This window comes from Balaenoptera ricei, chromosome 1, assembly GCF_028023285.1.
Source record: "Balaenoptera ricei isolate mBalRic1 chromosome 1, mBalRic1.hap2, whole genome shotgun sequence".
In the NCBI taxonomy this organism is placed as follows: domain Eukaryota; kingdom Metazoa; phylum Chordata; class Mammalia; order Artiodactyla; family Balaenopteridae; genus Balaenoptera; species Balaenoptera ricei.
The window spans coordinates 100939298-100960169 of record NC_082639.1 but is presented as its reverse complement, the minus strand read 5'-3'; the positions used below and the strand labels follow the sequence as shown (position 1 = coordinate 100960169).

At 38.5% G+C, this 20872-nt stretch overlaps 1 protein-coding gene across 2 annotated transcripts in view; it reads left to right on the top strand.

The window, feature by feature from the left end:
- The window catches only part of TRIM33 (tripartite motif containing 33), a 155719-nt gene that overhangs the window by 65679 nt on the left and 69168 nt on the right, over positions 1-20872 (top strand). For both annotated transcript variants that reach the window (XM_059928378.1, XM_059928372.1), the window contains exons 2-4: positions 12794-12912; positions 13332-13476; positions 13640-13772. In XM_059928378.1, the coding sequence (XP_059784361.1) occupies positions 12794-12912; positions 13332-13476; positions 13640-13772 (397 nt within the window). The remainder of the gene's footprint in view (positions 1-12793; positions 12913-13331; positions 13477-13639; positions 13773-20872) is intronic.

Genomic DNA, 20872 nt, shown 5'->3' with positions numbered 1-20872 from the left:
CACCCCCCACCCCACCACTTTCCCCCTTGGTGTCCATACATTTGTTCTCCACATCTGTGTCTCTATTTCTGCCCTGCAAACCAGTTCATCTGTACCATTTTTTTCTAGGTTCCACATATATGCTTTAATATACGATATTTGTATTTCTCCTTCTGAGTTAACTTCATTCTCTATGACCTCTAGATCCATCCACGTCTCTACAAATGACCAAATTTCGTTCCTTTTTATGGCTGAGTAATATTCTGTTGTATATATGTACCACAACTTCTTTATCCATTTGGACATGTCGATGGGCATTTAGGTTGCTTCCATGACCTGGCTATGGTAAATAGTGCTGCAGTGAATATTGGGGTGCATGTGTCTTTTTGAATTATAGTTTTCTCTGGGTATATGCCCAGTAGTGGGATTGCTGGGTCATATGGTAATTCTACTTTTAGTTTTTTAAGGAACCTCCATACTGTTCTCCATAGTGGCTGTATCAATTTACATTCCCACCAACAGTGCAAGAGGGTTCCCTTTTCTCCACACCCTCTCCAGCATTTGTTGTTTGTAGATTTTCTGATGATGCCCATTCTAACTGGTGTGAGGTGATACCTCATTGTAGTTTTGATTTGCATTTCTCTAATAATTAGTGATGTTGAGCAGCTTTTCATGTGCTTCTTGGCCATCTGTCTGTCTTCTTTGGAGAGATGTCTATTTAGGGCTTCTGCCCATTTTTTGATCGGATTGTTTGTTTTTTTAATATTGATCTGCATGAGCTGTTTAGATATTTGGGATATTAATCCTTTGTCCGTTGATTCGTTTGCAAATGTTTTCTCCCATTCTGAGGGTTGTCTTTTCGTCTTGTTTTTATTTCTTTTGTTTTGCAAAATCTTTGAAGTTTCATTAGGTCCCATTTGTTTATTTTTGTTTTTATTTCCATTTCTCTAGGAGGTGGATCAAAAAAGATCTTGTTTTGATTTATGTCAAAGAGTGTTCTTCCTATGTTTTCCTCTAAGAGTTTTATAGTGTCCAGTCTTACATTTCGGTCTCTAATCCATTTTGAGTTTGTTTTTGTGTATGGTGTTAGGGAGTGTTCTAATTTCATTCTTTTACATGTAGCTGTCCAGTTTTCCCAGCACCACTTATTGAAGAAACTGTCTTTTCTTGTGTATCCTTGCCTCCTTTGTCATAGATTAGTTGACCATAGGTGCGTGGGTTTATCTGTGGGCTTTCTATCCTGTTCCATTGATCTATATTTCTGTTTTTCTGCCAATACCATATTGTCTTGATTACTGTAGCTTTGTATAGTCTGAAGTCAGGGAGTCTGATTCCTCCAGCTCTGTTTTTTTTCCCTCAAGACTGCTTTGGCTATTCGGGGTCTTTTGTGTCTCCATACAAATTTTAAGATTTTTTGTTCTAGTTCTGTAAAAAATGCCATTGGCAATTTGATAGGGATTGCATTGAATCTGTAGATTGCTTTGGGTAGTGTAGTCATTTTCACAATATTGATTCTTCCAATCAAAGAACATGGTATATCTCTCCATCTGTTTGTATGATCTTTAATTTCTTTCATCAGTGTCTTATAGTTTTCTGCATACAGGTCTTTTGTCTACTTAGGTAGGTTTATTCCTATTTTATTCTTTTTGTTGCAGTGGTAAATGGGAGTGTTTCCTTAATTTCTCTTTCAGATTTTTCATCATGAGTGTATAGCAATGCAAGAGATTTCTGTGCATTCATTTTGTATCCTACAACTTTACCAAATTCATTGATTAGCGCTAGTAGTTTTCTGGTAGCATCTTTAGGAATCTCTATGTGTAGTATCATGTCATTGCAAAGAATGACAGTTTTACTTCTTCTTTTCCGATTTGGATTCCTTTTATTTCTTTTTCTTCTCTGATTGCCGTGGCTAAAACTTCCAAAGCTATGTTGAATAATAGTGGCAAGAGTGGGCAACCTTGTCTTATTCCTGATCTTAGAAGAAATGGTTTCAGTTTTTCACCTTTGAGAACGATGTTGGCTGTGGGTTTGTCATATATGGCCTTTATTATGTTGAGGTAAGTTCCCTCTCTGCCTACTTTCTGGAGGGTTTTTATCACAAGTGGGTGTTGAATTTTGTCGAAAGCTTTCTGGACATCTATTGAGATGATCATATGGTTTTTATTCTCCAATTTGTTAATATGGTGTATCACATTGATTTGCATATATTGAATCCTTGCATCCCTGGGATAAATCCCACTTGATCATGGTGTATGATCCTTTTACTGTGTTGTTGGATTCTGTTTTCTAGTATTGTGTTGAGGATTTTTGCATCTATATTCATCACTGATACGGTTTGTAATTTTCTGTTTTTGTAGTGTCTTTGTCGGGTTTTGGTATCAGGATGATGGTGGCCTCATAGAATGACTTTGGGAGTGTTCCTTCCTCTGTAATTTTTTGGAAGAGTTTGAGAAGGATGGGTGTTAGCTCTTCTCTAAATGTTTGATAGAATTCACCTGTGAAGCCATCTGGTCTGGACTTTTGTTTGTTGGAAGATTTTTAATCACAGTTTCAATTTCATTACTTGTGATAGGTCTGTTCATAGTTTCTTTTTCTTCCTGGTTCAGTCTTGGAAGGTTATACCTTTCTAAGAATTTGTCCGTTTCTTCCAGGTTGTCCATTTTACTGGCATAGAGTGGCTTGTAGTAGTCTCTTAGGATGCTTTGTATTTCTGTGGTGTCTGTTGTAACTTCTCCTTTTTCATTTCTGATTTTATTGATTTTATTTGAGTCCTCTCCCTCTTTTTCTTGATGAGTCTGGCTAATGGTTTATCGATTTTGTTTATCTTCTCAAAGAACCAGCTTTAAGTTTTATTGATCTTTGCTATTGTTTTCTTTGTTTCTATTTCATTTACTTTTGCTCTGATCTTTAGGATTTCTTTCCTTCTGCTAACTTTGGGTTTTGTTTGTTCTTCTTTCTCTAGCTTCTTTAGGTGTAAGGTTAGATTGTTTACTTGAGATTTTTCTTATTTCTTTAGGTAGGCTTGTATAGCTATAAACTTCCCTCTTAGAACTGCTTTTGCTGCATCCCATAGGTTTTGGGTCGTCGTGTTTTCATTGTCATTTGTCTCCAGGTATTTTTTGATTTCTTCTTTGATTTCTTCAGTGATCTCTTGGTTATTTAGTAACGTATTGTTTATCCTCCATGTGTTAGTGTTTTTTTCCCTGTAATTCATTTGTAATCTCATAGCATTGTGGTCAGAAAAGATGCTTGATATGATTTTAATTTTCTTAAATTTACTGAGGCTTGATTTGTGACCCAAGATGTGATCTATCCTGGAGAATGTTCCATGCGCACTTGAGAAGAACGTGTAATCTGCTGTTTTTGGATGGAATGTCCTATAAATATCAATTAAATCTATCTGGTCTATTGTATCATTTAAAGCTTCTGTTTCCTTATTTATTTTCATTTTGGATGAGCTGTCCATTGGTGGATAATCTGTCGATTGGTGTAAGTGAGGTGTTAAAGTCCCCCACTATTATTGTGTTACTGTCGATTTCCTCTTTTATAGCTGTTAGCAGTTGCCTTACGTATTGAGATGCTCCTATGTTGGGTGCATATATAATTGTTTTATCTTCTTCTTGGATTGATCCCTTGATCATTAGGTAGTGTCCTTCCTTGTCTCTTGTAACATTCTTTATTTTAAAGTCTATTTTATCTGATATGAGTATTGCTACTTCAGCTTTCCTTTGATTTCCATTTGCATGGAATATCTTTTTCCATCCCCTCACTTTCGGTCTGAATGTGTCGCTAGGTCTGAAGTGGGTCTCTTGTAGACAGCATGTATATGGGTCTAATTTTTGTGTCCATTCAGCAAGCCTGTGTCTTTTGGTTGGAGCATTTAATCCATTCATGTTTAAGGTAGTTATCGATATGTATGTTCCTATTACCATTTTCTTAATTGTTACGGGTTTGTTTTGTTTTTTTTTTTAAATTATTATGTATTTATTTATTTTTGGCTGTGTTGGGTCTTCGTTTCTGTGCGAGGGCTTTCTCCAGTTGCGGCTAGTGGGGCCCACTCCTCATCCCGGTGTGTGGGCCTCTCACTCGTGGCCTCTCTTGTTGTGGAGCACAGGCTCCAGACGCGCAGGCTCAGTAGTTGTGGCTCATGGGCCCAGTTGCTCCGCGGCATGTGGGATTTTCCCAGAGCAGGGCTCGAACCCGTGTCCCCTGCATCGGCAGGCAGACTCTCAACCACTCTGCCACCAGGGAAGCCCTATGGGTTTGTTTTTGTAGGTCCTTTTCTTCTCTTGTGTTTCCCACTTAGAGAAGTTCCTTTAGCATTTGTTGTAATAAAGCTGGTTTGGTGGTGCTGAATTCTCTCAGCTTTTGCTTGTCTGTAAAGCTTTTGATTACTCTATCGAATATAAATGAGATCCTTGCCGGGTAGAGTAATCTTGGTTGTAGGTTCTTCCCTTTCATCACTTTAAGTATGTCATGCCACTCCCTTCTGGCTTGTAGAGTTTCTGCTGAGAAATCAGCTGTTAAGCTAATGGGAGTTCCCTTCTAATTTGTCATTTTTCCCTTGTTGCTTTCAATAATTTTTCTTTGTCTTTAATTTTTATCAATTTGATTACCATGTGTCTCGACATGTTTCTCCTTGGGTTTATCCTGCCTGGGACTCTCTGTGCTTCCCAGACTTGGGTGGCTATTTCCTTTCCCATGTTAGGGAAGTTTTCGACTATAATCTCTTGAAATATTTTCTTGGGTCCTTTCTCTCTCTTCTCCTTCTGGGACCTCTATAATGCGAATGTTGTTGCATTTAATGTTGTCCCTTAGGCTGTCTTCATTTCTTTTCATTCTTTTTTTTTATTCTGTTCCTCAGCAGTGAATTCCATCATTTTATCTTCCAGGTCACTTATCCGTTTTTCTGCTTCATTTATTCTGCTGTTGATTCCTTCTAGTGCTTTTTTCATTTTAGTTATTGTTCATCTCTGTTTGTTTGTTCTTTAATTCTTGTATGTTGTTCTTTAATTCTTCTAGGTCTTTGTTAAAAATTTTTTGCATCTTCTCGATCTTTGTCTCCATTCTTTTTCTGAGGTCCTGGATCATCTTCACTATCATTATTCTGAATTCTTTTTCTGGAAGGTTGCCTATCTCCATTTAGTTGTTTTTCTGGGGTTTTATCTTGTTCCTTCATCCGGTACATAGCCCTCTCCCTTTTCATCTCGTCTGTCTTTCTGTGAATGTGGTTTTTGTTCCACAGGCTGCAGGATTGTAGTTTTTCTTGCTTCTGCTGTCTGCCCTCTGGATGCTTGCTGCATCTTTAATGTCTTTACTAGTGGGTGACAATGAGTAGTTGATAGAAAAAAACGAACTATATACTTGAATTATGGTAATGCATCCATCACAGGTTAATCTAAAAATGAAGTTTCTATAGAAACAGGAACTGTTTTAACAAGGAAATAATGCTCCCTCTTTCAAACCTCTTTGAAATGGTAATGGTTGCAAACCTGCAGCATTTAAAAAACTATGCTGCAGCCCTCTTGCGAGAACACCAGAATCACAACTAGCTGCTGGACAGACATCGACAGGAAGACACTGGAACTCACCAAAAAAGATACTCCACATCCAAAGACAAAGTAGAAGCCAAAATGAGATGGTAGGAGGGGCGCAGTCAGAGTAAAATCAAATCCCATAACTGCTGGGTGGGTGATTCACACACTGGTGAACACTTACACCACAGAAGTCCACCCACTGGAGTGAAGGTTCTGAGCCCCACGTCAGGCTTCCCAACCTGGGGGTCTGGCAACGGGAGGAGGAATTCATAGAGAATCAGACTTTGAAGCCTAGTGGGAATTGATTGCAGGACTTCGACAGGACTGGGGGAAACAGAGACCCCGCTTTTGGAGGGCGCACACAAAATAGTGTGCACATCGGGACCCAGGGGAAGGAGCAGTGACCCCGGGGGAGACTAAACCAGACCTACCTGCTAGTGTTGGAAGGTCTCCTGCAGAGGCGGGGGGTGGCTCTGTTTCACCATGGGGACAAGGACACTGGCAGCAGAAGTTCTGGGAAGTACTCCTTGGCGTGAGCCCTCCCAGAGTCTGTCATTAGCCCCACCAAAGAGCCCAGGTAGGCTCCAGTGTTGGGTTGCCTCAGGCAAAACAACCAACAAGGAGGAAACCCAGCCCCACCCACCAACAGTCAAGTGGATTAAAGTTTTACTGAGCTCTGACCACCACAGCAACAGTCAACTCTACCCACCACCAGAGCCACGCATCAGGCCTCTTAGATAGCCTCAACCACCATAGGGCAGACAGCAGAAGCAAGAAAAACTACAGTCCTGCAGCCTGTGGAACAAAAACCACATTTACAGAAAGATAGACAAGATGAAAAGGCAGAGGACTATATACCAGATGAAGGAACAAGAAAAAACCCCAGAAAAACAACTAAATGAAGTGGAGATAGGCAACCTTCCAGAAAAAGAATTCAGAATAATGATGGTGAACATGATCCAGGACCTCAGAATAAGAATGGAGGCAAAGATTGAGAAGATGCAAGAAATGATTAACAATGACCTAGAAGAATTAAAGAACAAACTAACAGAGATGAACAATACAATAACTGAAATGAAAACTACACTAGGAGGAATCAATAGCAGAATAACTGAGGCAGAAGAACGGATAAGTGACCTGGAAGACAGAATGGTGGAATTCACTGCTGCTGAACAGACTAAAGAAAATAGAATGAAGAGAAATGAAGACAGCCTAAGAGACCTCTGGGACAACATTAAACGCAACAACATTCGCATTATAGGGGTCCCAGAAGGAGAAGAGAGAGAGAAAGGACCAGAGAAAATATTTGAAGAGATTATAGTTGAAAACTTCCCTAACATGGGAAAGGAAATAGCCACCCAAGTCCAGGAAGCACACAGAGACCCATACAGGATAAACCCAAGGAGAAACACACCGAGACACATAATAATCAAATTGGCAAAAATTAAAGACAAAGAAAAATTATTGAAAGCAGCAAGGGAAAAACGACAAATAACATACAAGGGAACTCCCATAAGGTTAACAGCTGATTTCTCAGCAGAAACTCTACAAGCCAGAAGGGAGTGGCATGATATACTTAAAGTGATGAAAAGGAAGAACCTACAATCAAGATTACTCTACCTGGCAAGGATCTCATTTAGATTTGATGGAGAAATCAAAAGCTTTACAGACAAGCAAAAGCTAAGAGAATTCAGCACCACCAAACCAGCTCTACAACAAATGCTAAAGGAACTTCTCTAATTGGGAAACACAAGAGAAGAAAAGGACCTACAAAAACAAACCCATAACAATTAAGAAAATGGTTATAGGAACATACCTATCAATAATTATCTTAAACGTGAATGGATTAAATGCTCCAACCAAAAGACACAGGCTTGCTGAATGGATACAAAAACAAGACCCATATATATACTGTCTACAAGAGACCCACTTTAGCCCTAGGGACACATACAGACTGAAAGTGAGGGGATGGAAAAAGATATTCCATGCAAATGGAAATCAAAAGAAAGCTGGAGTAGCAATACTCATATCAGATAAAATAGACTTTAAAATAAAGAATGTTGAGACAAGGAAGGACACTACATAATGATCAAGGGATCAATCCAAGAAGAAAATATAACAATTTTAAATATATATGCACCCAACATAGGAACACCTCAATACATAAGGCAACTGTTAACAGCTATAAAAGAGGAAATCGACAGTAACACAATAATAGTGGGGGACTTTAACACCTCACTTACACCAATGGACAGATCATCCAAACAGAAAATTAATAAGGAAACACAAGCTTAAATGACACACTAGACCAGATAGATTTAACTGGGGTTTATAGGACATTCCATCCAAAAACAGCAGATTACACGTTCTTCTCAAGTGCGCACGGAACATTCTCCAGGATAGATCACATCTTGGGTCACAAATCAAGACTCAGTAAATTTAAGAAAATTAAAATCATATCAAGCATCTTTTCTGACCACAATGCTATGAGATTACAAACGAATTACAGGGGAAAAAACGTAAAAAACACTAACACATGGAGGATAAACAGTACGTTACTAAATAACCAAGAGATCACTGAAGAAATCAAAGAAGAAATCAAAAAATACCTGGAGACAAATGACAATGAAAACACGACGACCCAAAACCTATGGGATGCAGCAAAAGCAGTTCTAAGAGGGAAGTTTATAGCTCTACAAGCCTACCTAAAGAAATAAGAAAAATCTCAAGTAAACAATCTAACCTTACACCTAAAGAAGCTAGAGAAAGAAGAACAAACAAAACCCAAAGTTAGCAGAAGGAAAGAAATCATAAAGATCAGAGCGGAAATAAATGAAATAGAAACAGAGAAAACAGTAGCAAAGATCAATAAAACTTAAAGCTGGTTCTTGGAGAAGATAAACAAAATTGATAAGCCATTAGCCAGACTCATCAAGAAAAAGAGGGAGAGGATCAATAAAATCAGAAATGAAAAAAGAGAAGTTACAACAGACACCACAGAAATACAAAACATCCTAAGAGACTACGACAAGCAACTCTATGTCAATAAAATAGACAACCTGGAAGAAATGGACAAATTCTTAGAAAGGTATAACCTTCCAAGACTGAACCAGGAAGAAACAAAGTATGAACAGACCAATCACAAGTAATGAAATTGAAACTGTGATTTAAAATCTTCTAACAAAGAAAAGTCCAGGACCAGATGGCTTCACAGGTGAATTCTATCAAACATTTAGAGAAGAGCTAACACCCATCCTTCTCAAACTCTTCCAAAAAATTGCAGAGGAAGGAACACTCCAAAACTCATTCTATGAGGCCACCATCACCCTGATACCAAAACCAGACAAAGACACTACAAAAAAAGAAAATTACAGACCAATATCACTGATGAATATAGATGCAAAAATCCTCAACAAAATACTAGCAAACAGAATCCAACAACACATTAGAGGGATCATACACCATGATCAAGTGGGATTTATCCCAGGGATGCAAGGATTCTTCAATATATGTAAATCAATCAATGTGATACACCATATTAACAAATTGAAGAATGAAAACCATATGATCATCTCAATAGATGCAGAAAAAGCTTTTGACAAAATTCAACACCCGTTTATGATAAAAACTCTCCAGAAAGTGGGCATAGAGGGAACCTACCTCAACATAATAAAGGCCATATATGACAAGCCCACAGCAAACATCATTCTCAGCGATGAAAAACTGAAAGCATTTCCTCTAAGATCAGGAACGAGACAAGGATGTGCACTCTCACCACTATTTTTCAACATAGTTCTGGAAGTCCTAGCCACGGCAGTCAGAGAAGAAAAAGAAATAAAAGGAACACAAATTGGAAAAGAAGAAGTAAAACTGTCACTGTTTGCAGATGACATGATATTATACATAGAGAATTGTAAAACTGCCACCAGAAAACTGCTAGAGCTAATTAATGAATATGGTAAAGTTGCAGGATACAAAATTAATGCACAGAAATCTCTTGCATTCCTATACACTAATGATGAAAAATCTGAAAGAGAAATTAAGGAAACACCCCCATTTACCATTGCAACAAAAAGAATAAAATACCTAGGAATAAACCTACCTAGGGAGACAAAAGATCTGTATGCAGAAAACTATAAGATACTGATGAAAGAAATTAAAGATGATACCAACAGATGGAGAGATATACCATATTCTTGGATTGGAAGAATCAATATTGTGAAAATGACTATACTACCCAAAGCAATCTACAGATTCAATGCAATCCCTATCAAATTACCAATAGCATTTTTTACGGAACTAGAACAAATCATCTTAAAATTTGTATGGAGAAACAAAAGACCCCGAATAGCCAAAGCAGTCTTGAAGGAAAAAAACGGAGCTGGAGGAATCAGACTCCCTCACTTCAGACTATACTACAAAGCTACAGTAATCAAGACAATATGGTACTGGCAGAAAAACAGAAACATAGATCAATGGAACAAGATAGAAAGCCCAGAGATTAACCCACGCACCTATGGTCAACTAATCTATGACAAAGGAGGCAAGGATACACAAGAAAAGACAGTCTCTTCAATAAGTGGTGCTGGGAAAACTGGACAGCTACATGTAAAAGAATGAAATTAGAATACTCCCTAACACCATACACAAAAATCAACCCAAAATGGATTAGAGACCTAAATGTAAGACTGGACACTATAAAACTCTTAGAGGAAAACATAGGAAGAACACTCTTTGACATAAATCACAGCAAGATCTTTTTTGATCCACCTCCTAGAGTAATGGAAATAAAAACAAAAATAAACAAATGGGACCTAATGAAACTTCAAAGCTTTTGCACAGCAAAGGAAACCATAAACAAGACGAAAAGACAACCCTCAGAATGGGAGAAAATATTTGCAAACGAATCAACGGACAAAGGATTAATCTCCCAAATATGTAAACAGCTCATTCAGCTCAATATTGAAGAAACAAACACCCTAATCCAAAAATGGGCAGAAGACCTAAATAGACATTTCTCCAAAGAAGACATACAGATGGCCACGAAGCACATGAAAAGATGCTCAACATCACTAATAATTAGAGAAATGCAAATCAAAACTACAATGAGGTATCACCTCACACCAGTTAGAATGGGCATCATCAGAAAATCTACAAACAACAGTTGCTGGAGAGTGTGTGGAGAAAAGGGAACCCTCTTGCACTGTTGGTGGGAATGTAAATTGATACAGCCACTATGGAGAACAATATGGAGGTTCCTTAAAAAATAAAAACAGAATTACCATATGACCCATCAATCCCACTGCTGGGCATATACCCAGAGAAAATCGTAATTCAAAAAGACACATGCACCCGAATGTTCATTGCAGCACTATTTACAATTGCCAGGTCATGGAAGCAACCTAAATGCCCATCGACAGACGAATGGATAAAGAAGTTGTGGTACATATATACAATGGAATATTACTCAGCCATAAAAAGGAATGAAATTGAGTCATTTGTCAAGATGTAGATGGATCTAGAGACTGTTATACAGAGTGAAGTAAGTCAGAAAGAGAAAAACAAATATCGTAAATTAATGCATGTATGTGGAACCTAGAAAAATGGTACAGATGAACCGGGTTGCAGCTCAGAAGTTGAGACACAGATGTAGAAAACAAACGTATGGACACCGAGGGGGGAAAACTGCGGTGGGGTGGGGATGGTGGTGTGCTGAATTGGGCGATTGGGTTTGACATGTATACAGTGATGTGTATAAAATTGATGACTGATTAATAAAAAAAAAAAAAGACTATGCTGTCAACAAGCTGTGTCTTAAGAACCTATATTAAGAAATCCAGAAAGCAGGTGAAAGTGGATTATTCAAAATTTTAGTAAAACTACTGATAACCAAAGATTTCAAAGGAGATATAGCACATAACTCAAGTATCAATCAAGGTGGAGAGCCTGGAGAATTGTTGATTTTCTAAACTTTCAGAAATTTTATCATTGCATATAGAGGAATTTTCCCTTATTTTAATTTTAGAAGTTTCAAAGAAAATGGAGTGGATTACGTACACAAATGTGAACGCCCACACAAACACACACACACACAGTAGTAAGAAGAGTATATAGTTCCTTCTTCCCACCACCTACGTCTCACTACCACTGAGCTGTACCTCCTGTAGGCACAGCTGTTTGGACTGTTTATATCCTTATCTTTGTATGGTGCTTTCTATAGTTGTGCATAGTATAAACTGTAAAAATTATATCCTAGTCTTGAACCCTTTCTTAAAAGCAAGGATTGAGTCATGCTATGTTCTCAATTTTATGGCTGACATATAGTAGTCAGTTTGTTGTGTTGACTGTGATGCTATTGTATAGTTCTTAAGTTTAACTTCCATATGTTAACTTCAGCAGGTTTATTCTGATAGATGCTAGAACACTAGCAGATTAAGTCACAGATGATCTTTCTTCCCACTTTAGCATGAATTCAAGTAGTTTTGAACAAAGTCACAATTTGTAAGATGATAGATTGTGTATTTCTATTTCTGCTGTAACAGAATTGCCATAAACTTGTGTCTTAAAACAACATACATTTTATTTTCTTACTGTTCTTGAAGGCTGAATTTTGAAACCAGTTTTACTGTGTTAGAGTCAAAGTGTGGGCAGGTCTTGTTCCTTCTGGAGGCTCTGAGGAGAGAATCCATTTTCTTTTTCTTTTTCTTTTTCTTTTTCTTTTTCTTTTTTTCCAGCTTATAGTAGCCACCTGCATTCCTTGGCTTGTGTCTCTGTCTCCAAAGCACATTACTCTAATCTCTGCTTTCATTGTCAATTGCCTTCTCCTCTTCTGTAGTCTAATCTTCTTCTGCCTCCATCTTGTTAGATCACTTGTGATGACATTTATGGCCTATCAAATAATCCAGGACAGCATACCCATCTCAAGATCCTTAATTTAATCACACTCGCAAAATCTCCTTTGCTGTATAAAGTGACACAGGTTTTCCAAGCATTAGGACCTAGATATCTTTGGGGGCCGTTATTGCAACCACATATTGTAATAACGAAGCACCTTAAAGTTTTTTTGCATATTAATGCTTATTTTCTCTTCCTAAATAAGGTATCATTTTTCCCCAATGTAATAACTTAGTGGAATAACTTATTTTACTCAGCTCTTAATGCTCATTTCTTTGTTCTTGTCTATGATATATGAATGAGTAGTTCCCATGTAGGCATCGTGTACAATTTCCTTATTTTTTCTGAAGAATATTTCTTAATGTTGTTGTTTTGTGTTGTAGTTGGTGTAATACGGTGCCCAGTATGCCGCCAAGAATGCAGACAGATAGACCTTGTGGATAATTATTTTGTGAAAGATACATCTGAAGCTCCTAGCAGTTCTGATGAGAAATCAGAACAGGTATGCTTCTCAATTTTTCTTTATATTCCTATCTTGATATGAAAATATGAATTATAAGAAAACATGCTTGAATTGTTACATAATTTAGGGTAGTTATGCCTTAGTTTCATCTTTCAAATTGAAAATGAAGGATATCTTTATTCTACACCCTCAGACCTGGTTAAATGAGATTAAAAGTCATTACTTAAAGATTCAAATCTTGTATAGATTTTGTGTTCTGAGACTTTTTTTTTACCTACCTGAATGTTTGATCTGGATGGGAAAGGATTTTGTTGAAGAGAAATGGATAACAAAATAATTTTATTCTAGGTACAGTGAATTAGTATATTTGAGAGCAAGTTAGAAAGTTTTCACCTTTTTATTTTGTGGATATGTATTTTGTAAATTTAATGTAGCTTAGTATTTATTTCCTCCTTTAGGTATGTACTAGTTGTGAAGACAATGCAAGTGCAGTTGGCTTTTGTGTAGAATGTGGAGAGTGGCTATGTAAGACATGTATTGAAGCACATCAAAGAGTAAAATTCACTAAAGATCACTTGATCAGGAAGAAAGAAGATGTCTCAGGTAAGATAGAAGCAGTTTTAATGATTACTATTAATCTTCCTCTTTTGCCTCTATAGCATTTCTACTTATCTTTATAAGCTTTTGATACCAATATCAGTAAGAATTTAGAAAGTTAGACAGAAATTTTGTTTAGTTTAAAAATATGTGTTTTATTTTACTGCAGAGTCTGTTGGAGCATCTGGTCAGCGCCCTGTTTTCTGCCCTGTACACAAACAAGAACAGTTGAAACTTTTCTGTGAAACATGTGATAGGCTGACATGTAGAGACTGTCAGCTATTGGAACACAAAGAACATAGGTACAGAAGTCATAATTGCTTATCAAGAAATATTATAAAAAGTTCTTGTAAAATTATTTTTCTTAAAGCAAGTATTTATTCTATAGTTTTGTTAGCATTTTAAAATTATCAGTTTTGTGTGTTTTATGTCTTAGAGCAAGATATATTTTTGATAAATTATTTAATTGTTTCCATATTCATATCTAATTGTTTTATGGATATTTGTTGAAAATGTATCAGTACATGGATTTGGGTTGCAAGAATGGAGTTATATTATTTCTTTGTATGCAATGCCTCTGGTTCAGATATACTTTTTTTCAAGTGTTCTATGGGATTTAGGCTCTGGGCTGTCGTCTTAAAAGGTAATATTTCCATGCGTGTGGCTAAGTGATACCCATTTTAACATCAAAGCATAAATATACTTTCATATTGGATATACAGGTTGTAGAAAAACTAGGGATTTATAAGCATCTAAGTAGCATAGTTACTAATTCATTAATACATAGCTTTGTATTTCAACCTTCTTTTACCCTCAGGATACAATAGTATTCACTTATCACCAGCCTGTTATATCTGAACTGTTCTGGAAAGTACTGAAATTTCTAGTCAGGTGTTAAGTTTGATTAACCACACTTAAATATTTGTTTTTTAACTCTAGGATGTCTTAGAGCTTTTAGTTCATTAGAGCCATTGGAATTTTTTGGAATCCTCTAAAAGAAGGGGATGCATTAATTCTGTTCACTAACAAGTACTGCATCTGTAGTTTGTGCCAGGCAGTTTGCCTAATGGTGCATGTTTGTTTAATTCACACCAACCACCCATGCAGTGTTGGTACTGATATCCTGACTGTTTTAAAGGTGAACGAGAGTTCTCACAGAAAGCTTTAGTAATCTGTACAAGGTGTCCCCATAAGTGGTAGAGCCAGGATTTGAACACAGGCATTTGGACTCCAGATCTATTTTAGCCCATATGCTCATTTTCTCCCATGTGGTATTCAGAATATAGAATACAGTGTATGGAATCTTTCAAACTTGACCTCATAGAGGTAATGCTCTTTTTTCTTTTTCAAGACACCTCTTACTGTTCTACAGAACATTTGTGTAGAAATGCTACTTTAAACTTTTGTATCCTTTGTTACAAAATGTCTCATCTTACTTATGAATTGGCTAATGTTTTGCTTGAGGTGACTAATCTTGTGAATGCCTTCACCTGAGGTCCAAATGTTACCCTTGTCTTGTAATCTCAGTAAGACATTAAATTACTTTCTCACAGCTGCAGTCAGATCTTTGAGCGTTTAGATTTCTTATGGCTTTTTACATTGATGGTGCGAAACAAAAAGAATAGGAACATGACATCCTGTATCCTGTGAACGAATAGCTTCAACCACTCCTCTCAAAGTTTAACCATGATCCATTCTTCCCTTTCCTTCACCACTTTCCTTTACTACTCATATCCAAGTCCTAATTATCTCTTGAATGTTATTCCCTTTTCTTTCGTTTGTTCACACTGTAGTTTTCCTAGATAGACTATGGCAGAACCAATGGCACTGGACGTAAAAGCTTAGGTTCCTGTTACTACAACACATTTACAGCTAGTCTCCCTACTTTGAGTTTTATATTGTCAAATTCATTCTGTCCACATTGCTGCCAGTATCATTTGGCTAACATGTAGTTAAGCCCCACCCACCCCACCCCCTTTAAAAACACCCTTCAAAGATACCCCATAGTCAAAGTTCAAAGTTTTCATTATTGAGTCTTACCAGATTCTTTCTCTTTATCATCTGTACAAAAGTTAGGAAACAGTCCACAAGACCACTCTCTCTTCTAATACCAGCTGCAGAGTTCAATAAAAACCCAAACATAGGGGATAACAGCATGCAGTCCACCTCATTAATATGATTTGTTATTACTTATACCTTCTTCAGTTAGAGTGGTGGCCTTGTAAACAGGATGCTTTCTGTTCACCTTGGAACCACCATCCATAAACCAAGCAGCTCTTTGTTAGTTAATAGACTTTATAGAGCACCACCTATGTGATCATAGCATTCAGCAGCTCCTCTGTGGTTCAAAAGTTATATTTAGAGGAAAAGAGGCCAGCTACCTGCTCATACATACAATAAATACTTCTTTGCATCCTCCTGGTCGCATGTTCTGCACAAACCATCTCTGTTTATGTGGAACGCTTCTGGGCCTTGCCTTCCTCATTAGAGTGTTCCCCTGTCACCCAAAACATTATGAGTATTTCAGGTTTCATGGTTATTTTGTGTCCTTCAATCATAGAGTCAGTCTCAGTGCCGAATGGCAAGCTAGTAATTTTCTCTTAAATGACATATATTTTACCATGGTATCCAGAACTTCTCTGGTCCAAAATCCTGGTGGGTCTGTGCTGAGTGGCACTGAGAGGTTTTGCCATAAGTTTCAGTCTGCGTAGGTACGTGTTGCTGACACTTCCAAAATCATGTCCGAGTGTGGATCACAGGGGCCCAAAAGCATCATGAGAAAGACTGCTTTTTTGCAGTTCAGACGTGGCCTGCCTTTGTTTAGGCCCCCGTTCAAATATGACCTTCTTTTGGGTAGTTGTATTGATTGGTGCTGGTAATATTCCCAGATATGGAGTGTGTGTTCTTCAAAATTCAAATATACCAACCAAATGTTGGCTTCTTGTTTAGTTCTAGGGGTAGGTGGCAGAAGCAGTTTATTTTTTTTCACCTGTGGAATGTCATGGGTGGCTCCTGCCTAGGTTATTCCTAAGAATTTCACCAGTTTGGACAGGTCCTTGCACTTTTGCTATATTTAGCAACAGCCTCTGTTGGTCATGTGTGTCGCCATTGCATCTGAGTCAGTCTTACCTTCATCTTTAGTTTCTGATATTATCATGAAATTAATAGTATATTATTACACTCAGGACCTGCATCAAGTCTAAATCTCTTCTAAACAAATCATACCAGTCAGCTGGTGAATTGAAATAACCCTGTGGCAGTATAGTAAACATAAATTAGGGTCCTTCCACATCAAGGAAAATTGCTGTTGGCTCTTTTTCAGAGTTAGAAAAAAAAATTTGCATGTTCAGTCACTGAGTGCCACTCTTTTTTAGTCTGCTGTATATATTTTTTGTATTGTTGAAACCATATCAAGGACTGCTGATGCTATGGTGGCACTACTTTATTCAAACTTTAATAGTCTGCTGTTACTCTTGATGAAACATTTACTTTTTTCACAGGCTACACATGGTTATTGTACAAAGAATTCATTGGTACTAGCACTCCAGCTTCTAATTTGTCATTAAAGTTGTAATCTCATTTTATCCATCAGGTATCCTATACTGTCTCAGGTCTACAACTTCTGTGGACTTGGACAGTTTTTGTTTAAAAAAAATATTTATGTATGTATGTATTTTGCTGTGCCAGATCTTAGTTGTGGCACGTGGGATCTTCCAAGTTGCGACATGCGGGAATCTTCAAGTTGTAGCATGCGGGATCTTTAGTAGCAGCATGCGAACTCTTAGTTGCGGCATGTGGGATCTAGTTCCTTACCCAGGGATCAAACCCAGGCTGCCTGCATTGGGAGCGCAGAGTCTTAGCCACCGGACCACCAGGGAAGTCCCTGGACTTGGACAGTTTTAGTGGTTTCCATGTACCATGTCTAATCAAGACTCGCCTGAAGGTGAACTTGTATGTCTTCTGTTTTACAGTACCAGTCAGACATAATATCCATTCCAATGACATAGTCACATAAAGGAGAGATGTAACTACTTCACATAAAGTCTGTTCATATATTCCAACTTTCATCACCTTAATCCTATCAACCATCCCTCTCCTCCCAATCTAACCTTAGCTCCCATTAGGTCTTCAGCAGGTTTTAGAATCATAGCACATTGGGCTCCCATGTCAGGGAGTCCCGGAAATGTCTCTTATCCACCCCCTGGCTATTTTACCCACACAAGTGCATATTGCCTTGTGTTTTCCAGCTGGGGTTTGAGCCAGAAGATCCTGGCCTCTCCTTCAGTTTTCAGGTTGATTGATCCATGGAATCGTTGCTCCAGGCAGTACAAGGTCAGGTTTCTCATTGTCATCTTTGCCCTCCAGCTTTTAAAATTTCTTCATACTGGGGTAAATACAACAGTTGTTTAATGCCCCTTTAATGTTGGGGACCAGCAGTGGCTCCCATTGGTCCACCCAACTTCCAAGAGTGCTACGTTAAGACCTTTGTTTCAATCCCATCATTGTCTGCTTTATTCACCACCTCCCCTCCCCCCCCCCCCCCTTTTTAACAGCCACCTAAAGATTTCCATCCTGCTGGGGTAAATCCCTTGACTCTCCCCTTTGTCTTTCCCCATTTCCTCATGAATCACTATAGTTTTCTTAACATCTGTAAGGCCCATAAAGCTGAGACAAATCTAATAAGGCTTCTCAGATTATTGCTAGGTTTTGCAGCAGTAAAATTACATGGGGGTGCCCATGTACAAGGGTCCCCCTTAATCACATTATTTACCTTGACCTTAGTAGGAGGCATACTCAGTAGACGAACGTCCTGCTCTGCATAATGCTAATCCTCAGCAGAGGAACATCCTGCTCTGCATAATGCTAATCAGGCTTGGCTTGCGTAAGAAGCATATCAGCCACTTCTTCTGGGGAGTTCTATTTGGCATTTATAGGAGAAGGGCAATCACCTGTGAGGGTAAAAAAAACTTCACAGGGGCTTTTATCCAGTCCACCAAGCTAGCTGTCCCCTTAGGAATCACCTGCTGTGTGTCTAGATTATGTGTAGCCATCTGTGGTTCCGTAGTGAGCTGTGGGTCCTGCATCAGCTCAAACATTGCCGTTCTATTCTGCAGCATTCAAAATCAACAGTACTGCCTCTAAGTAATCAGTCACTCTTACAATATTTTAGTAAAGGTTTTTTTCAGGAAGCATACAATGTCAATCCACAAAATGAGATAATTCCTTAGCATTGTAAACTCTGGTTTCATTAGTTTCTTGATTTTGTCTTTCCTCAACCAGACTACTTTGTGACTGGAAGTCATAGAGGTGCTGTCTATTTCCCCAGCATAATTTTTCCCTTTGGAATGGCCCTGAGGCTAGTGGCTGTAGCTCAGACTGGCTGAAATCTAAACTTTGCCAGTGTCAGGATCTGTCCCAGTACACTCTTCATTTTAGCTGCTACAGGTAACAGTAACCAAGGAATTGTTTAATTACCTTGTTTCTTATTAGTTTGCATTTCCTTGTTTATCCAGGGAGTCAACTCCTAGGGAGTTGGAGCTACAGTTTCTAAGTTCTTTCTGTTGGTAACTTTTACCTCTAATAACTGCAGCTGTAGTTCCATACCATGAGTGACTAGATAGTCATCCAGGAATCAAAGGTTCATAACCCTTGTCATCTTTTCCTTCCTCTTCCCAACCAAAAGTTTCAATGAGTCAGGATGGTTCTAGTGAATCTCACTTTTGACGCCAACTATGAAGTTAGGGAACAATTCACGGGTCCTCCCTCACTTCTGACACCAACTGCAGAATTTGGGGGTCCCCAAAACCATTCGCGCTTCCTTTTTGTTTTTTTTTTTTAATTTATCTTATTCATTCTCACTTCTGACACCAGTTGCAAGTTCAGGATTTCCTAAGACTACCCTCAGATTCATTCATTTCTTAGAACTCACTGAAAGATGTATACTGACAGTTAACATTTATTACAGTGAAAGGATACAGATTAAAATCATCCAAGGGAAAGACATGGAGCAGAGTAGTCTAGGAGAGTTCTAAATGTGGAACTCCCAGTTGTGTCTTCTCAGTGGAATTCTTTTTTGTTGTTTAATATTTATTTATTCATCCATTTATTTTGGCTGCGCTGAGTCCCAGCTGCGGCGTATGGGATCTTCAGTTGTGGCATGCCAACCCTTAGCTGCGGCATGCGTGCAGGGTCTAGTTCCCTGACCAGGGATTGAACCCGGGACTCCCGTGCTGGGAGTGGGGAGTCCCACCCACTGGACCACCAGGGAAGCCCCCTCAGTGGAATTCTTAATGTAGTTAACTCCTCCTAGCAATGATGTGTGACAGCATGAAGAGAATATTGCCAACCAAGGAGGCTTGCATGAGCCTTGGTGTCCAGAATTTTTTTTGGAACTCTGTCATGTAGATGTAGTTCACTGGCCACGTGATTGACTGGTTTCCAGCCCCTTCTGAGGTTGAGCTGATACTGTGTGACCTGAAGACCCTACCATAAATCATATCATTAGCATATGGCCTAAGGCCCCAAGTAAACAAAGATACTTTTGTCAGACAGTACATTTCAAGGGCTTAGAGATGCCCTCCCAGCTGCTGAGGGCAAAGGCCAGACTTCTCTTTGGGCAAGGTTAAATTCTTTAGTACACAATCTGTTATCTCCTATTTGCACTCTTACAGTATGTAACCCCCTGTTTTAAACTTCTCTGCCTTTACAAATGCTATTTCTTAACTTACAGAACACTGTCAGGAGAACTATTTCTAAAAGCCAGTTTACTTCTGTGTCTTGTCTTCCCTAACACTTTCGTTCCATCTTACCCACCCCGTTTCCCGGTCTGGACTTCAGGCCTTTTAGGGCTAGTTCTTTAAGGGGCTTAGCTTCTCACATGCTTATTGATCAAGTTGGGTTTCCCACCTCTTCTTGAGTCACTCATGCAATTATGATAATATATATTTTCTTAGAAAACCCCACCATTTAGTAGAGGTTTTAAAGACATACTTGCGGGCTTCGCTGATGTTGCAGTGGTTAAGAATCCGCCTGCCATTGCAGGGGACACGGGTTTGAGCCCTGGTGTGGGAAGATCCCACGTGCTGCGGAGCAACTAAGCCCGTGAGCCACAACTACTGAGCCTGTGCTCTAGGGCCCGCGAGGCACAACTACTGAGCCCGTGTGCCGCAACTACTGAAGCCCATGCGCCTAGAGCCCACGCACCACAACGAAGAGTAGCCCCCGCTCGCTGCAACTAGAGAAAGCCCACACACAGCAACGAAGACCCAATGCAGCCAAAAATAAATAAATAAAATAAATAAATAATTTTTTTAAAAAAGCCATTAAGAAAAGTTTAAAAATAAATAAAAATAAAAAAAATAAAAACATACTTGCTTAGAAATAGACCATAAAGATTTTACAA